This window comes from Scyliorhinus torazame, chromosome 1, assembly GCF_047496885.1.
Source record: "Scyliorhinus torazame isolate Kashiwa2021f chromosome 1, sScyTor2.1, whole genome shotgun sequence".
NCBI lineage: Eukaryota > Metazoa > Chordata > Chondrichthyes > Carcharhiniformes > Scyliorhinidae > Scyliorhinus > Scyliorhinus torazame.
This window is the reverse complement of record NC_092707.1, coordinates 24702172-24721762: the sequence shown is the minus strand read 5'-3', so window position 1 is coordinate 24721762 and position 19591 is coordinate 24702172. Positions and strand designations below refer to the sequence as shown.

At 39.1% G+C, this 19591-nt stretch overlaps 1 protein-coding gene across 4 annotated transcripts in view; it reads left to right on the top strand.

Annotated features, from left to right (window-relative positions):
- The window catches only part of chek2 (checkpoint kinase 2), a 38714-nt gene extending 19324 nt beyond the window's left edge, over positions 1 to 19390 (top strand). For 3 of the 4 annotated variants that reach the window (XM_072475855.1, XM_072475831.1, XM_072475845.1), the window contains 9 exons: positions 1710 to 1778; positions 1860 to 1924; positions 3351 to 3450; positions 9139 to 9225; positions 10932 to 11095; positions 12207 to 12322; positions 12909 to 12994; positions 14134 to 14214; positions 15997 to 19390. In XM_072475855.1, the coding sequence (XP_072331956.1) occupies positions 1710 to 1778; positions 1860 to 1924; positions 3351 to 3450; positions 9139 to 9225; positions 10932 to 11095; positions 12207 to 12322; positions 12909 to 12994; positions 14134 to 14214; positions 15997 to 16095 (867 nt within the window). In that variant the 3' untranslated portion in view covers positions 16096 to 19390. Of the gene's footprint in view, positions 1 to 1709; positions 1779 to 1859; positions 1925 to 3350; positions 3451 to 9138; positions 9226 to 10931; positions 11096 to 11890; positions 12015 to 12206; positions 12323 to 12908; positions 12995 to 14133; positions 14215 to 15996 lie in introns of those variants that run through there. The other variant, XR_011934768.1, reaches the window with a different exon arrangement.
- Positions 19391 to 19591: the final 201 nt, after the last annotated feature.

Here is a 19591-nt window from a genome sequence, read left to right as displayed (position 1 = left end):
ACCGTGTTGCCCTATATTTTACTGGATTCCTAATGCATGCAGAGAAGAAAAAAATATTGATAATGAAGCAACTAATAATTTTATAGTTTGACATTTATGGTGTGATGTAATAATCCTGATGCAATTTGACACTAAGGTTCACCCAGTGGTTCAGCATCTAAATGTACAACGACCAAATGTGCTATTGAGCCTTTTGTGTACTGAGTTTGCTGGTATCATCTTGGACAATAATCAGTTGACACAATTGTCCTACGTGCTCCTTGGATGGGATGCAGATTGTACAAGGGCATTCTAGGGACTGTTTTTACAAATGTCATCAGACATTCTCTCTCTAGGCTTACACATGTTGAATGGCCAGTTTGGTTTTACTAACAGTTGGTGCCTTTGGAACAGTACTTCCATCTGGGGCTTTCATGGATATCCGGCTTCCCTGGTTTTTAACTGAAGAAAATTTCAGATGTCTACACCCTTTCAGATTCGAGCTAGAGAAAAATGATGCACTTAAAATAATTTTTTTAAGAAACGGGTAAATTTTTTGTGGTGGCAAAAGCAAAATCCCTTTGTAAAATAATCTCCCATTGATTAAATAATCTACAGGGAATGAATCCTGCCCGAGTAAATATTCTCTTTTACACAACGTTTCTATTTTTAACAGGTGTGTGTGTGTGTGTGTGTATGTATGACAACAAATAAAACTGCTTATTGAATTAAATATCAATAGCGTATGTGACCATGAAGGGCCTGGTAATGAAATGGTCAGAAAGTTTTTCACTCGGTCTGCAGCCTGCTTTAGAGTCGAGTTATCGTACAGTATGTTTAACATGCAGTATCTAGCCAGTTGATGTTTTCTTTGGACCTTTTTGTGTAAATTTATATGTCAAACATTCTGGTAATTCTTCAATCCCCAGACTACATAAGTCACCTTTAAACAAAGTAAGAAGTCCTTGCAACACCAGGTTAAAGTCCAACAGGGTTGTTTCGAATCACTAGCTTTCGGAGCACTGCTCCTTCCTCGGGTGAATGAAGAGGTAGATTCCAGAAACATATACAGACAAAGTCAAAGATGCAAGATGATACTTTGAATGCGAGCATTTCAAGCATATTTCAAGGTAATGACCCCATCTCTGGATCTGTAAAGATTGAATCACTTGCTAATGCTCGCATTCCAAGCATTGTCTGGCATCTTTGAATCTGTCTATGTATATATATATATATAGGTTTCTGGAACCCACCTCTTCATTCACCTGAGGAAGGAGCAGTGCTCCGAAAGCTAGTGTTTGAAACAAACCTGTTGGACTTTAATCTGGTATTGTAAGACTTCTTACTGTGCTCACCCCAGTCCAACGCCGGCATCTACACATCACCTTTAAACATGCCAGCCGTTCTTTTCCAAAAGCATTAGTCTGCTTCTGAAACTGCGCACTGCATGCTGTTGAACACCGTGTTGAGTGGGACAAGTAATTCAGGGGTATCTTGGTGCCCATTTTTCTGCAGGAATTGTCTGGCTCTAAAGTCAGTTAGTCTTTCTGAGGCACTGTGCCAGTTATACTGAAGGCTGCCAGACACCATTGCGATGCTAGAGTACTTCCATGAAGTGAACCATTATTCACACAAAGTTTTGAATGGTGGATTGAAAGCCATTTTCATACAACTTGACTTCTGACCAAGTATTGTACATGACCCAATTACAAATTCTTGTTTTTCTATAGGATGCTGCTGCAAAATGCTCCGCTTCAAATGTTGCAACAGAAATTGAGATTCTAAAGAAATTGGACCATGTAAGTCACAGAAATTGGCCCTTTTTTTTCTCTACTGAAATATTAATGTCTGCCTAATAATTTTTTTTTCCCCCTTTAAAGCCTTGCATAATCAAGATTGAGGAAGTGTTTGATTTTGAAGACTCTTTCTACATTGTATTGGATTTGTAAGTGTTTCACCTCTTTGGCTGTTTTAATTCCTTGGAAAATACATTTTCATAATCTGCAGTTGGAGAAATCTAGTCCGTCCTGTTTCTTTGTGCAGTCAGATTCCCGAAGTAAAATCATTTATTGACATAAACATTCTTTCATTCCAAAGTTCAATGAATTGTTTGTAACAAACAGATCATTAAGTGGACATCAAGGACATACTTAAAAAGCAATATTTACTCAGACACTGATTAATTCCATGTAAATAAATACGTAAAGTAACTAACATTAGTCTTTATTTTAGTGGAGTAGGGGGTGAAGGGGTCAGAATTAAGATGTAATCCCATTATAAGAAAACTTAAAAAAATATATAATAGAGGGAGGGAACTAGATAGTCTCACTTCCTTTTTCAAGCCGTGAAAATGTTTTTTTTCCCTCTTGAGACTTTCGGTCAAAGGTTTTTCACTGGCTAGCTTATATTTGGTGTCCTTATCTGAGGAAGGATGTTCTTGCTTTGGAGGGAGTGCAGTGAAGTCTTACCAGGCTGATTTGAGGAGAGACTAAATTTGCTAGGATTTTATTCATTGGAGTTCAGAAGAGTCAGGGGGGATCTCATAGAAGCTTTATAAATTCTTACAGGATCAGACAGGGTAGATTCAGAAGGAATGTTCCCAATGATGGGGGAGTCCAGAACAAGGGGTCATTTGAGGATAAGGGGTAAATCTTTTAGGACTGAGGTGAGGAGAAATTTCTTCACCCAGAGAGTGGTGAATCTCTGGAATTCACTTCCACAGAAAGTAGTTGAGGCCAGAACGTTGTGTAATTTCAAGAAGGAATTAGATATAGCTCTTGGGGCTAAAGGGATCAAGGGGTATGAGGGAAAGGTGGGATCAGGGTATTGAACTTGATGATCAATCGTGATCATAATGATTTGCGGAGCAGGCTCAAAGGGCCGAATGGCCGCCTCCTGCTATTTTTTACGTATGTTTCTATGTATATTAACAGAAAAATACCGTCTTGTTGGCTATATCACAAATCATGGAATGGAGATTCCTGCATTAACATAGAACATTATTTGGTGATGTGACCAGTGCATTTTTACAGCTGCTGCTTTATAAGTTCTTATGCTCAACTTTGTTTTACATTTAAAAGGGACTGGACTATACAATACTTGCTGCAAATTTGTGCATTCAGCATTGCAGCAAAGTTGGGTTTGCCAGATAATCCCAATGATCGTTCATATCATAATGCAGATTAAACTGCAGAACCACAATTCAATTTATGTTGTGTCCTGATTTAAAATATGGTTGCGCACTATTGATTTGTTTGTCTTTTGCAGTTCTATGCTCCAATTTGTTCTGGTTCCAGCATGAATTAAATAAGTTATCTTGTCATGTTGAGGCATAAAAGCTCAATTTGAGTACGGTATTGTACTTTTTTAAGGATGGAAGGTGGAGAGCTTTTTGATCGAGTGGTGCGCTCAAAAGGACTGGAAGAACAAACAACCAAACTGCTGTTCTATCAGATGCTTCTTGCAGTCCAAGTATGTAGCTGCAATCTCTATTTCATTTTTAAGCAAGAAGAACATGTGCCATTTTCATTTTTTCATTTCATTTCATGTATTTTTATTGTTTGATGAGCAAATTAGTACCTGAACATTTTTGCTGATCTTTTAGTTTGAAAAGTTGCCCATAATCCCGATTACTATTCCTTTCCAGCTCTGCCAACTGCTTCCTTATTTCCAGAAGGTGTTGATTTATGCTGGGGTATAGTTTCACAATTTCCAGCCACTCAAATTCCTGTTGTTTATTTGTCAATCAGTAAGTGCCTACATGCTATCGCGAGGAAGAAGAGATTTGAACTACATTATCCTTTCGTCACTTCACTTCTCACAATCATTTCTCAGCAGGAGTCACTGCACAATGATTAAAGCATAGAATCCCTGCAGAAGGAGGCCATTTGGCCCATTGAGCCTGCACCGAAAGAGCATCGTAACTAGGTCCAATCCCGTAACCCCACCTAGGGTCAATTTAGCATAAACAATCCACCTAACCTGCCATCTTTGGACTGTGGGAGGAAGTTGGAGCACCCGGAGGAAACCCACGCAGACACTGGGAGAAAGTGCAAACTCCATAAGACATAGGAGCGGAAGTAAGGCCATTCGCCCCATCGAGTCCACTCCACCATTCAAACATGGCTGATTTCAACTCCATTTACCCGCTCTCTCTCCATAGCCCTTAATTCCTCGAGAAATCAAGAACTCCACGCAGACTGTAGAAACCACTTCTCTTGACACCCACTCCTCCAAACTCCCACCCTGCAAAAGTCAGGCATGTTCTGGTCTTGTTGAGAAACCCACCTGCATGCATATAATTATGTCTTTGGGTACTAGTTTAAACGAACATTATCATTTGTTTTCTTTTAGCTTACACTGCTGAAATGTCACTAGCTTTCGGAGCACTACTCCTTCCTCGGGTGAATGAACGCTTACCCGGAGATTAGAGGCTGAATGCCCTTGATCTCCGGGTAAGTGTTCTCCAAGGCGGCCTTCAGGACGCGCAACAACGCAGAATCGCCGAGCAGAAGCTTATAGCCAAGTTCTGCACACATGAATGCGGCCTCAACCCGGGACCTGGGATTCATGTCGCATTACATTCATCCCCCACCATCTGGCCTGCAAAATCCTACCAGCTGTCCTGGCTTGACACAATTCACACCTCTTTAACCTGGGGTCACCCCATCTCTGGATCTGTAAAGATTTAATCACCTGCTAATGCTCGCATTCCAAGCATTGTCTGGCATCTTTGAATCTGTCTATATATATATATATATATATATATATATATATATATATATATACACAAACCTGTTGGACTTTAACCTGGTGTTGTAAGACTTCTTACTGTGCTCACCCAGTCCAACACCGGCATCTCCGCATCATGACTGCTGAAATGAACAGATCTTCTTGTTCAGGTGATAATTGGCTTAAAGTTTTCACTATTTAATGCCACTGGAGTATTTTGATTTATTGCTGCCTTGCAATACATCTGATGTAGCTAAAAATTACTAAATACCACTGGTTCAAATTTACTTTTAAATTTAACTGGAACCTCAAAGCCTTTCTAACTTACGGAGTAGTATTCTAAATAATAAAGCGTTCCAAATTGCTTTGCCGTTAGTAGAAATTTACCCAGGCATGCTCATTGTGCCGCTAAGATAAACTGCAGGATCAAAATGTGTTTTAACGCTTTGCAGTATGCATGAATTTTGAATTTTTAAAATTAATTTGCAGAATGTGGGTGTGACTGGTTAGGCCAGCATTTATTGCCATCCCTAATTGCCCTTCAGAAGGTGGTGGTGAGTTGCCTTCTTGAACCGCTGCAGTCTTGAAGTGTAGGTACACTCACTGTGCTGTTAGGGATGGAGATCCGGGATGTTGCCCCAGCGACAATGAAGGACTGGCATATTTCCAAGTCAGGATGATGAGTGACTTGGAGGGAAACCTCCAGGTGGCGGGGTTCCCAGATATTTGGTGCTCTTGTCCTTCTAGATGGTAGTGGTTGTGGGTTTGGAAGGCGTTGTCTAAGGAAGCTTGGCAAGCTCTTGCAGTGCATCTTGTTATAATAATAATAATCGCTTACTGTCATAAGTAGGCTTCAATGAAGTTACTGTGAAAAGCCCCTAGTCGCCACATTCCGGCGCCTGTTCGGGGTGGCCGGTACGGGAATTGAACCCGCGTTGCTGCCATTGTTCTGCCTTACAAGCCAGTTATTTAGCCCATTGTGCTAAACCAGCCCGTAGATCGTGCACACGGCTTCCGCTGCGTCGGTGCTTGTGGAAGGGGGAGCAATCAAGTGGGCTGCTTTGTCCTGGATGGTATTGAGCTTCTTGTGTTGTTGGAGCTGCACTCATCCCAGCAAGTGGAGAGTATTCCATTACACTCCTGACTTGTGCCTTGTGGATGGTGGTCCAGAACTTCAGCATATGTGCAAATTGACCAGTAGCCTGCGGCAAAGAGGAGTACCTGAGAATTGTGAATCGTTGCAAATTGCTGGCTAATCTTGTGGTTAGCTTTGTGAAAACACCATCTCCCTTAACTTCCCAGTGATTTTCATGAAATTGTTAAATTTGCACAGGAATTGTCTGGTAATTAACATTTATAATACTGCCAATCCACTTCTTTTGTCCAGGAAGAGGAGTGTGGAATCCTGCCTTCAGGTTGTGAATTGTTGGAGATTTTAAAACTGTAAACTTTAAGACAAATTCTCTTCCTGTCTCTTTCTCTCATTCTGAGTCTGATTTAACATTGATTTTCCCCTTCTCAGTCCTCCTTGTTTGTTTTCCACCCCTTGAATTTAATTGATTAAGGAGATGCACTGCATTGACTGTCCGGTTATACACCAAAGGTCCTGTATGTGCCGTTGCAGTTTGCAAGGGGGATTCTCTTTGAATTGGTGAATTTAACATTACCAATTTATCCAGTGCTGATTTCCCAAAGCTGCAGTACTAAAAGACTGCGCTGGAGTAAGAAGACATAGGCTGCAGATTGAATATTACATAAATAGGCCTACTACTAATTGCACTGGTTCATTTGCTGAACTCTGCTCACTGCACTAAATGGTATTATGGTTCAGTGCTGCACTAGGGTGAATTTACAGACTAAAACACGGGGAAGCTTTTTTATTACTCCTGCTCCTAGAATCAAAAAGGTAGTCCAGTCCACCCATTATGATTTAATATTGAGGTTTTACTGAAACCTTTTTTAAACCTGAAAATTAATACTTGATTACATCTGACTTTTAATGTGTTTGTGCTGTGGTTGTTGAGGCTTAACTTATTCACATCCCATCAGCCTACTAACGAATGGCCACACTGGTGAACTTCATGTGGGAGCACGACTTTGCATTGTCAAAACGCTACCAAAAGTTCCGAGGGGCCTAGAAAAAAAGCCCAGAAGTCTCAAAAGGTGATAAAACTCTAGAAAAATATCTAGTATTTTGGAACTGAATTGTATTTATTTACTGATTTTGAAAAATTGTCACTTGTTTCTAATGTGTTTGACAGTTTCATGTAACTTAAGATTGTATCAAGGATGATAAAAGGCCTACAGACCCATCTGCCCTTGCCACCATCTATGACCTTTTTAATCCCCATATTCTTCCTTTCATCTCCCCTGCCCCCACATTATAGGAAAGGGGACAACACCAATCTCTGCTTATTCTAGAGTTCCCAACAAAATCTCCAGGGCCCCCACAACTATTACTTATTGTTACCTTGATGAATGGTTAGTCTTTGCTACCTCTTAAAAAAAATTCGCTCTTCTAGGTCATTTACCTTGTGGAAAAATTAAAACTTTGGAGTGTAGAATATTCTTTGTTCCTGTCCTACTCCAGCCTCTTTTACCAATGTATTGATGACTATATCAATGCCATTTTCTGTTCTTGCTCTGGATGGAAAATTTCATCAACTTTGCTTCTAATTTCCATCCTTCCTCTTACCTTCACATCGTCCATCTTCAACTCTTTCCTCCCCTTCCTCAACTTATTTGCCTCTGTTTCTGGGCATAGGCTATCAATGAGTATCCACAATAAGCTCACTGATTTACAGAAATTCACACCCTGTATCCTGTAAGGAGTCTATTCCATTCTCTCAGTTTTTCTGCTCTCAAATCTGTTTTGATATAATCTACCAAATCAGCCCTTCTGATGTGTCTTTTTTCCCTCAACTGAAGATCGGCCCCTCTATCATGATTGATGGTCCTTGTCTGACCATGATGGGACCATGTCTGACCCATTCCCTGCACTTTTGCTTTCACCCTTCACTCTCAGAAGCATGATATGGTCCCTCTTGTCCTCCCCTTCCATCCTGTCAGCCTCTATATTTGACAGATTATTCTCCATTTTCTAACACAATTCCACCACCAAGCAGCATCTTACCCTCCCTTTCCCACGGCATCATTCCATGCACGCAACACCTCTACACTTTCACTTCCTCTACTCGCCATCTAAGGCCCAAACACTCATGATTGATGTGTACTTGTATTTTATTTACTGTTCACAATGTGTGCTGCTCGACACTGAGGAGACTAAACGCAGATGGGTTACTGCTTTGTGCAACATCTCCATTAACGAGCATGACGCCTGAGCTTCCAGTCAGTTTGTCATTTTAATTCTCCACCTTGTTCTCATGCTGACATCTGCTCTAGGCCTCCTGCAATGTTCCAATGAAGCTCAACGTAAGCTTGAGGAACAACATCTCAATCTTTTGGTTGCCACTTTACAGCTTTCTATGTTTCAATGTTCAGTTCAGCAATTTCAGACCAATTTCCCTTTTTCTTTGTCGGTTTCAGTTTTTCACTTGTTTTTCCTTTGGGATGGCAGTTGTTCATCATTCTGCCATTCACACCTCCTCTCAGCCAATCTTTGGTTCCCTTGTCCTGTTATCATTCCCTTTGGCCTTGCACCCATCAACTTATTTGTCATTTGATCTCTCTTGATTTCTACCTTATCACAGACCTCCTCTCTGTTCATTCTCCACCCCACTCTTCTTCCTTTCACTTGCTTAAAAATTATTATTTTCTAATTTTTTTCCAGTTCCGGTGAAAGGTCATTGACCTGAGATATTAACTGTTGTTGCTCGCTTCAATAATGCTGCTTGACCTGCTAAATCTTGCCTTGATTTTTTTTTTGTGGTTGGCTTTTAATTACCTCCTGAGGTGACCTGGCAAGACCCACAGTTTAAGAAAAGATAGAACAATTGCTATTCTTTACAGGACAGCAAACACGGGCAATAAACTTGGCATTGTTTGCCTCTTGAGAATATTTTTTTAATTGGAAGGACGTGATCATGGATTGCACTTCAAGAAGGGTTTGCTTGCCTACGTAGGCAAGGAGCAGAGAACTAGAGGGTTCGGAAAACAACACCGAATTGGAGGGGAGAGCGAGCAAGTGAATATGTTACATCTTGTGGTTCCCAAATGTTTGAAATAATCACACTTAATCTCCCATTTAATGGAGCTCCAGTGTTTATTTCTCGGATCACACAATGTGCTGCCCAATGATGCATTGTTAGTTCGATGCACAGACTGTAGTGCAACAGCAATTAATGTGGCACCCTGGATACTCCTGTGTACATGAACCTATATCATATGGAGTAAAATAACAAAAGAATATTAGATAGAAATTTGATGTAAAAAGCAAAGAATGATTTGATACATTTTCTCTGTTTGCAGTATCTTCATGACAATAACATCACACACCGAGATCTCAAACCGGAGAATGTATTGCTCGAGAATAATGATGAGAACTGCCTCATTAAGGTAAGGATTGTGACACAATTTGATACCATCTGCTGGTAAAACCAATTGCGAGAGCATCTTGGTTTTCGATAATGAGGTTTGGGTTGTAAAATGATGTGTTGAGCATCTACCAATATATATTTGCATGTGGCTGTTCTACCTGACCTTGACCATACTCGTGGATAAAATCCTGTGTAATGAGTTGACCCTTTTTGAATATGACTTTATATATACTTAATGAATGACTCAGCACCCTCAATTTAAACATCCATACCCTTAAGTTGAAAGCCAGCATTCCAAAACTTTTATTCACCAGAAATTCCCACCTACAATAATGTATTTTCTTTGTGTTCTCTCATTTGTGGTAAGCTGGTTGAGATCAAATGTTGCTCACCTAAATGGCAATTTTCCTTCCCAAATTCCATTCTGACTCTTTCTCCTCCTGAGTGTACCTTGCTGGGCTATCTAATTTTAAATACCACAATACTGCAACAAATTCCAATGGGAATGCCATCGATCCTAACTTGAGCCAAGTTCCATTCAGTTGTCATCTCTTTGCTCAATGTACTACATTATTTTTTTTGCCCAGCTGCGTCTTGAATATAAAATGCTCCACGATCTGTGTTCACTCATTCTGACTGTTTTGCATTTTCCAGATTTCCCATTGTTCCATCAATAGCGGCTGTGCCTCTAGTTGTCCAGTCCTGGAATTCTCTCCCTAAAACTGTCTGTCTCCTTTAGAACACTTTTTTAAAAAAATTTAAAAAAAACCACACACATCCCTGCCTAATACCTCTGTGGCCCAGCTTCATAATTTGTGTGATGCTGCTTCTGTGTATTTTTCTATGTTAAAGTAGCTATAATAATCTTTATTGTCACAAGTAAGCTTACATTGCAATGAAGTTACTGTGAAAAGCCCCTAGTTGCCATATTCTGGTGCCTGTTCGGGTACATAGATACATAGAACATACATTGCAGAAGGAGGCCCATCGAGTCTGCACCGACTCACTTAAGCCCTCACTTCCACCCTATCCCAATAACCCCTCCTAACCATTCTGGTCACTAAGGGCAATTTAGCATGGCCAATCCACCTAACCTGCACATCTTTGGACTGTGGGAGGAAACTGGAGCACCCAGAGGAAATCCACGCAGACACAGAGAGAACGTACAGACTCCGCACAGACAGTGACCCAGCTAGGAATCGAACCTGGAACCCTGGCGCTGTAAAGCCACTGTGCTGCCGTGCTGCCCCTACATAAATTCACATTACTGCTGCTACTCCTTTGCTCATTGTCGCTAGGGCATATGGTGCTCGCAAGTCTTAAATATCTTTGGTTACATCATTTAAAAGTTTAAAATTAACAAATATAATTTTCAGATATCCAATTGTAAAGTAGTCATCCTTATTCCACATCAATATCATTTGCACTTTTCACCAAAGTGGTTTTTGGGAAAATAAATGTGTCCATGGACTTTTATCCCAAACCCACCTTTTAAGTCTTTCATATAATGGATGTTGAAACCAAGTTGAATGCTGTGTATTTGTGCAAGCTACTAGATGGCTCTATGCAAACTCTATTTATTGAATGCTCACTTCGCCAGCAGTCAGCAGAGAAGGTGGTACTGCTTAACTGGAATTCTTTGATACACAACAAAGATTTGAGAGACACTCAGCCTATTACAAAATTGAACTTCATTTTTAGAATCGTATAATTTTTCTTTTTAAGATTACAGATTTTGGCTTGTCAAAGATCCTAGGAGAAACTTCACTGATGAAGACATTATGTGGAACGCCCACCTATCTAGCTCCAGAGGTGCTGTTGGGTGCCGGAGCAGGTGGGTACTCCAAAGCGGTGGATTGCTGGAGCCTTGGGGTTATACTTTTCATATGGTAAGTCACTTGTCTTGCATAAGTGTTTTACTTACTGACTGATGGCTTTTGGGAGGAAATCACTATTTGAACAGTGAACTTGTAAACTTAAGCACAATGATTTGCGGTTTTCACTTTAACTGCAGGCTGAATTGTTAACCTGTAAATGCTTGTGCCTTCTTTTGAAAATGATGCAATACATTCAAGTTTGGCTATTTGCTATGACTTTGATAGCATGTAGGGATTTTTTGATTCCTGGCCTTAAAAGGTTGATGTCCGTATTTGCAAGCCGAAGTGCAATGGACACCGTATGGATGAAGTTACCACCATGTAGGTCGATTGAAGTTACTTGTCTTTTAGGAACATGGGAATGTATAGCATCAGAAGAGAGCACTGCTGTCATTTTGGGAGTTCGTAAAGAAGCATGAGTGTATTTTTACTTGTAATTAAAAGACTGGCAACATAATATTTGTAGTTTTAAATTGGTGTGCGAATTGACAGCTGGCATATAGAGTTTTCACACATTGTGATGCACTAAGTGGAAGGGGCAGGCTGAATGCATCAGTGTGTCTTTCCTGTTTTCATATGTTTAGTAAGTCCAAATAGGTAATGTTTATGTGAGAGAACAAGCAGCTGGAAAGTGTCTTAAGATATGTATGGTGTTTAAAATGCATGCAATTAAATGAATCAGAAATTTATACTTAAAGGGCACAGTTGAACCGTATGATTTTTCTGGCCTCTAAAAAGATTTTATTTTATTAAATGGAAGGTATGTGTAAGCTGTATAGTTTGTTTTGACTTCTGTTTAAAATGCAGCTACTTCTTGGTCAGTCAGAAAGGAGGGGATTATCCTCCCTCTTCCCGATGGATCATGGAAAGTGGTGGATAATGAAGAGTCCATAAAAATTTTGGTCTTGCACATGAGGCAACATTATTCCAGGTACAGGCATAATACCTAATGTAATGTTTTTGAGTTGAGAGTTCTTTTTATCTGTCCTCTTGCTGGACAATGTCTTGTGCAAAACTTTATCTTGGCGAAGATTTTGGGCCAGCAAATGGAAAAGTGAATAATGAGGTTCCACATTAGTTACTGACATAGATACTGTTTAACTGAACTATTCTTGTTTTTCAGCTTGGGTGGGTACCCACCATTTAGTGATCAAATCAAGGACATGAATCTGAGAGATCAAATCATAAAAGGGCATTACAAGTTTGTCCTACCGTATTGGATAAATGTCTCTGAAACGGGTAAGCATGAGGTTCAGATAGCCCTTGATCTTTATTGCAAATTATATGACCGGTGAAGCATGATCAGTACTTCAAATATTAAAATCCATTTTGTCCAAGTTCCCTTGCCCTGTTTGTGTCTTTACTTCCAACCCCTTCCAATTGTAAAAGTCAGAATTTCATTGTGATGACGTCAATTGTAAAAGTCAGAATTTCATTGTGGTGATGTGCGTTTATCTGAGGAATAAAGCAATTGTGTTGTCGTGATCATCCTATTGTTACTCGGAGGGCTCACTGATTAAAGGCAAAATGTAAGAAAATGGAGAAGTCAATTTTTAACAAAAAAGTTGGTAGTTTTTCGGGAACAATATTTAAATGAAAAGCAGCAGTTATTTACTGCTCATTCCCACCTAAAATAAAGCTATATTCCGATAATGGGATATGCCTTTATAGATGACTAGATTGTTGTAAGCAGAGCTGTTTTACAATTAAAACCAAGTCTTTTGATGCCCATGAGGAATTATGTGTTGTTACCACTCCTTCTTAAAGGCAGGTTTATTTGTAGCCCTTTTTTTTTTTTTGCACTTAATTGTTTTTCTCTGTTTAGCAAAGGACATGGTGAGGCAGCTGCTTAATGTGGACCCAAATAAAAGATTCACAACAAAGGATGCCCTTAATCACCCGTGGATGCAGGTGAAGATTACTTTTAAAACTGAAGTGAAGGCCACTCACTGTTGTCGTGACCTGTTGTTCAAAGCCAGGAGCTACAATGAGCTTTTTTATCAGCTTTCCTGAAGTACCAGATTCTGGAGCAGAGTATCCCACTGAAATTGTTCAAGAGAATTAACAAATTATTCTTGGAAATGTTACAACTGAATGGAATGGAGAAGTGAATATCCAGCATTCATAACACAAGTGGTCATGTTGAATTAAGCTCAATTGCACAGCCAGTAGCTGTGACTCAAGATGGTCGCACTCTCGCCTCTTGAGTCAGACGGTTGTGGCTTCAAGATATTCCAGAAATTTAAGCACAGGATAGTACTGAAGGGAGTGCTGGATGTTGGAGGTGAATTCACTGAACCACACTTGAACATGGGGAGATTGCTGTCAAATGAAATTCAATCTATTAGTCTGGCTTGTCTACCTGAAGTGGAAGTCCTTTGAAAAATCAATACACAATTTTATCAGCACACTCATTTTCTTCAAAGATCTTTCTCTATCAGAATGTCTAGCCGTTCCTAATTAAGCATAGCAAATTTTTTTTTATTTTTTTGTGTGTGTGGTGTGCCCTCCCAAGGTTTACCCCCACCCCACCAAAGGAAGTTTGTACTTAATCTGATAACTGCTAATTCTATAATCTAGTTGGTGCAATACACATGTTCAAGAATGTTTTCAAGATTGGTCAGAACCTCAGCTCTTCTTATTTCTTGGCCTCCCCATCAAGATTTTAGGATGTATGCCACCATCTTGCAGGATTAAGGGCAAGAATCAGGACTAATTTAGTAGTTTTTTCAAAGAACTGGCACAGATACAATGGATTGAACGGTTCTATGATCTTATTTCATTAAATGCATCTTTACCTATAGTTCCATCTAATACTGCTACCTTTTTATTCATACTGCCCCACTCCTCTGTGAAACCTGAGATATATATATATATATATTTATTTAGTCCTAGAGATATCATGATTCCCTACATCAAAGGCAACTCTGGCTTTAATTCCTCAATTACATAATAGAATTGTACCCAATCTTTATTAAATGACACCAGATTTTAGCTTGTGTCACTGAATTATTTGGTGATAGCTTTCAAATAGTCTTGTCTCAACCCAGGATGAAGATATGAAGAGAAAGGCAAAGCAGCTGATGTATGCTCGGACTGAATTAATGTTGCCACTAAGCACAAATGATCAGGTAAGAGTTGGCTTCACTTGCAGTGGCAATTCCCTTACAACAGCACTTGCCTTTGCTGTTTGTGTACACTTTTTGTTCATAATACAGTGGGTGTTTGAAATAAAAGAGGCTGTGCAAGGTTTTGCCTTCATATATGACGATCTTGCATAATACTAAGGCCATAGAATACACCTCCGACCAGATTAGAAGTGTTGTGTATTCCGTTTTAGATTATTGTTTCATCACCCTGACTGTGCAACAATAATCGAAATTGAAAACCAGAAGGTCGTCTTGTTAGTTTTCACAAAATCAAAATGGATATAAACATGGAATTAAATCTCCCAAATTCCATGCAAAACAGTAAGCCCAAAAGTGAATTGAACATAGCTGTGAGCGAGTGCTACAAATCAATCGTACAAGAGAAGTGCACGCCACCCCAGTAAGCCACCAGGGAATTGGAGGAGACTAGGAATTGCAGAGGGAGACTCGCTTTAAAAGAACTTTAATTTCTGTTGGTCTTTGTTTGTGGAGTATTTCAAAAGCCCAGTGAAGTTTTGGACCTGTGGGCTGACGGTTGGTTAACTCCATATTGTAATACAGAATTTTATTGTAACGTTAAAGTACAGTGCATGTTAAGTAACAATTTCTAAATTTCAGTATAATGCACCTGGAGTATGGCACGATTGATTTTATTTTAATCTCAGCCACGGCCTTGTAACACAAGTTATTTGTTTTAAATCTGTATTAACACATTTTGGCTGATGCTCTGGATCTAAATCTATTCTCTCATTTTTCACTTGGGGAACCTTTCTCCTGTCTCCATCCCTTTCAATATTTATCACTCCACTTTAATACTTTGCCTCTTCCAAACTCGCTACTTCTCTAATTTCCTTACTTGACTGCTGTTGTAATAGCTTTTTTGAAATTTTCTCCTTTTCACTGGTTCTTTTGCCAAGCTTGAAATCCTCTTGTGGTAAGCCCACAGCTATCCCAATGTATCCTTTAGCATTCTTAAAAAAAAGCCAATGCAAGGACAACCAAATCTATAGCCTAAATTCTGGAGATCCCCTGGTGATTTGGAATTTTCAGCAGCCAGTGAAGAATCTATTGGGTCTTGAATATTAAAAAGGACGCAATGGTATTAAAAACTATACCTCTATTTTGGTGCTTTTGTCATTAATCCAAACGTCTTCGTGTGGCAGAAATAATTCTGACCATATTGTATTTGTCAATGGTTTGGTGACTATCAAATTCTGAGGTTGCTACGTGTACGCATAAAGTTGCTAGCATGGAAAAGCGAACACAACTGATGAGTATATTGTTTTGGCTGCCTGTTTGTGGATGTGGATGCAGGTTTTCACTTGTGGCTTCATCTGTACTAACTGAGAATTTTTTTTTACGTGTGGGTTAATGGTGTTAAAACTTTGATTCCACAGTTTTTCCTCCCCACCCGTTAATCTTTTTTCTATTGCCATCTTCCTTTAATTTTAAAAGAGAGGTATTCACTAACCCCAGAGTATCCCAAAGTGCTTTACAGCCAATCATAGAATCCCTAGTGTAGAAGGAGGCCATTCGGCCCATCGAGTCTACACTGACCCTCTGAAAGAACACCCCAACTAGGCCCACTCCCCCACGCTTTCCCTGTAACCCCACCTAACCTTTGGACACTATGGGCAATTTAGCATAACCAATCCACCTAACAATGCACATCTTTGGAAAATTAAGTACTTGAAATATTTGGGGAGGAAGCATGAAAAGGTGCAAGAGTAGAAAGGGATTGATTAATTTTTGTGTTCTTTCCAGTCATCAACTAATAGAAAAAGGCCCCATGAAGAGGACTGTCCTTCGAATGCTAAACGACCCATGCGCTCTTCTCAAAGCAAAACTGTTACTCAAGAGTAGGCAACCTAAAGTGGATGCAACAGAACTGTTACCTCCTGTGTGTGGAGCACCCCAAGAAACTACTTCATTTGATTTACTCTGGGTGTCTATGACCCATTTTAGACGAAACGTTTTTTGTGCTTTGCTTTTATGAGTAATTCATTCTATCAATGCATCTAGAATTCTTCTTGAAACCTTTTTGTTGCAGATCAAAATGTTTCTAATTGATTTTCAATGCATGTGCTCTCAATCATAATGGGGGAGATAGTCATTATACAGATAATTTGTTTTATTTTAGACCTCTACACCTTTTACAAGCTTTATAAATAAAGGTATTGTATGGTTTAAAGAAACATTCTGACATAAGTACTCAGGCAGCTTAAAGAGCTTAGTGTGGTCCTTACAAAGAGTGAACTTTAGCTGGTGAAAAATGTTGATGATTTATCATACTACTTTGCTGCTGAAGCTGCACGACCTCGCAAATTTCCCCAAAAAGTGAAGAGGCAGGGAATATAACTAGATTTGTTTTGTACAAGAAAATTTGTTAATGGCTGCTCTAATTACTGCTACCGGTAATGGGATTTGGCATTAAAGCTGTCAACTGACCATGTGGGCTGGATCCCTAGGTTTCATTTCTGATGACCATGGATATAATTAATATCCATTTAATGTAGCATCGGGAATGGAAATAATTTGCCTTCCCAAAATTTATCTTTTGCCCTTAAGGAAGTTTGGATCCAAAGCTGCAAAACTTTTAAGTATATATTTTTTTGTATAACTGCATATACTCCATTTAAATGAGGGCTTGTCCTTGTACATCCTCAGGTTTCTATAGAAGTGGGTGTGTCGGTGGTTCAATGGGTATACCCATCCATCCATCCATTGCACTGAGCCATACAGTTCACAAGAATTCCAATTTTGGTGCCTTGGTCTGTCCTGAGTTAAACTGTTTGCAGCCAGGTAGCAGTAGAATTACTACAACTGGCTGCCTTGTCTTTATGCTGGAAAGATGGGATTCCTGTTGCTTATTGTTGCTGAACCGTTTGCGTATAAAGCTTGGCTCATGATGGATCAATCCCAAGTTAGTATGCTGTCTAATCGTCTAGCTGACCAGACTGACATGACGTTATGGCTGTAGGGTGAGATACTGAATGCGTCACTTGTGCCATGTGGAAATATATGTTTCCAAGAGACGGGGCCTTGAAGGATTCCAAAATGTGTGTTTGGAGAGCAAATTTTGACTGAGCAACAAATCCAGTGTGTGTATTTAAGGATATATACAAAGGAAGGCCAGCTGCTATGAATCAGTGTAATCTTGTTGTTTCTGCTGCCAAATGGCTCGAATATTTTGTAGGCATTTGTTTTCCTCATTCCATTATGATAGCAGTTAACCCCAGATTTGTGTTTAGCTGAGCTTGCTCATCTTCAACGATCATGCAAACAATGGTGGTTTGGTGTCATTTTGCAAAGCTGTAAGACTTCTATGGTGGAACTTGCAGGTAGCCATTTGCCACCCTCTAATCTTTTATGATCTTTCTGTTCCTAAATATTTTAACTGTCTTCATGACAACTGCACCTTGTGTTGTAACTCTTCTCTTTGGTCACCTAAAAATCTGACAAATGTGAATTGTATACTAAGTTAGTTGTGAAGGTCTAGTTTTTTTCTGCAGCAGCATTCCTCCACGTGATTCTCATTGTTTCTTCTTGCATCCATGTGCATCTGTTAACTTCACTTGCGTGGATCAATTCTATATTTTCTGCCCTATTACAAGCATTAGTGTAGTGACATTTAATTCTATCATGCTAAATGCAACAAAAAAAAAACCTAGTGTAGCTTCTGAAATTAAATGGTAATAATTTGGGTTAAACTTTTCATTCAAAGTTGCACTTGTGCTGAGATGGTGATCAAGGGAGGAGAATAATAGCCCTGCTGGCTTATGCTGTATAAATGTATATTGCAATGGTGGCAAATAGCCAAGAGCATATTAAAATGCTTTTGAATTGTACATGATGCGAGCAATGTGAAAGTAATATAGAGTATGAATGACAATTCACCTCAGAACATGCTTGTTCTAAGAATGTTTCTGGAAAGTGTCCAAGACATTGTGGTGTTGAGGTTCCATCTGCTGTGGTAATAAGTATTTTTTTTCAATTATTTTGTTTGTGCTGCACTAGATCAGCATCCTCATCAGCTAAACGTTATCAACGGGAAAATGCTTTTCTTTGGATTAGCTTTAACCAAGATAAGTAATTAGAATTAGACTTGAAATCAACACTTCAACTTGTGTTTTCTTTTTAATAAAACTTGCACTTGTACAGCTCAAAACACTATTAAATGCTTAATTGAACTACACTCATTTTTCCACTTTTCTATAGATAAACCTAGCTAATAGAACCAAAAAGTTGAACTTATCCACAATTGTTAAATCTCAATGTTGACTCGAGCTTTGGTTTGGGGAGGCTGGAAGAACGGGAAGCAAGGTTAGAGATCATTTGGAAATGTACACCTTGACTTTTGAGGTTTAAATTGACCTGTGCTGTATTTAGTACACTCATTAATGAGTATTTTCCTCTCCTAAACTGGTAGAGACTTGAAATGAGTTTGTGCTGAAACTGGGGAAATGAAATCTTCATGGGCTGTTTGTCCTCCGCTTTGAAAATATTATTTATGTAGAAGTCTTCTAGTTTGTGGCTATCCAGCATCATTGCAGCTGCAATTTTTTTCCCAGAACTAAATACATAATTGATCATTGGCCTTCAAAACTCCCTCAAACTGATCTGAGGAACTTGGAAGCAATCACAGTTGCCCTCCGAGGGAGCAATTATTATATCAAAAAATTAGCCAGTTAAGCATCACAAACCTGTGCGCAGTGCACTGACTTGGAAATAGCTGCCTGTTCGTGTCAACGGTTACAGTCATTAGTTACAGGTCAAGGCTTTCCATTCTTATTTGCATATACACCTCTTGATGTCTTTGATTGTTGGATCCGAAAATGGGATGTTACTTCAGACTGCTGACCTTGGTTTACATTGTATTCTGAGCTTGTCCACAAATTAGAAGTGCATTATATATTTAATGTTGAAATTAATCTCTAACTTCTCTTCCACACCCTCTGTAAACATGGGTTTTTGACTTGTGACAAATTTCATTGAGAAATTATGAACTTCCAACATATTGTTTTATCTGCATGTTGGTTATTTTATAAGATTGGTTTCATTCACTGTATAGTTAGGGAAGATGGATGCATAAATTTGTTTTGTAAACCAAAATTGATATTTTGGATTTAAGAAAAAGCAATAAATGATTTAAGAATTATGTAGTTTCCTTATACATTGTTTCTGGGTAGTAGCAACTTGTGCTAATTGCTGCTGGAAATACCCAAGCCCGCTGGCAGATTTGAGTTTATTTTATTGTTGTATGGTTAGGAAAACAAAGGTAGTTTTAAGGGATTTATATTTGTCATGTAAATATTAGAAATGAGGTATAGTTTCAAGTGAGTTTAATTTAATATTTCTG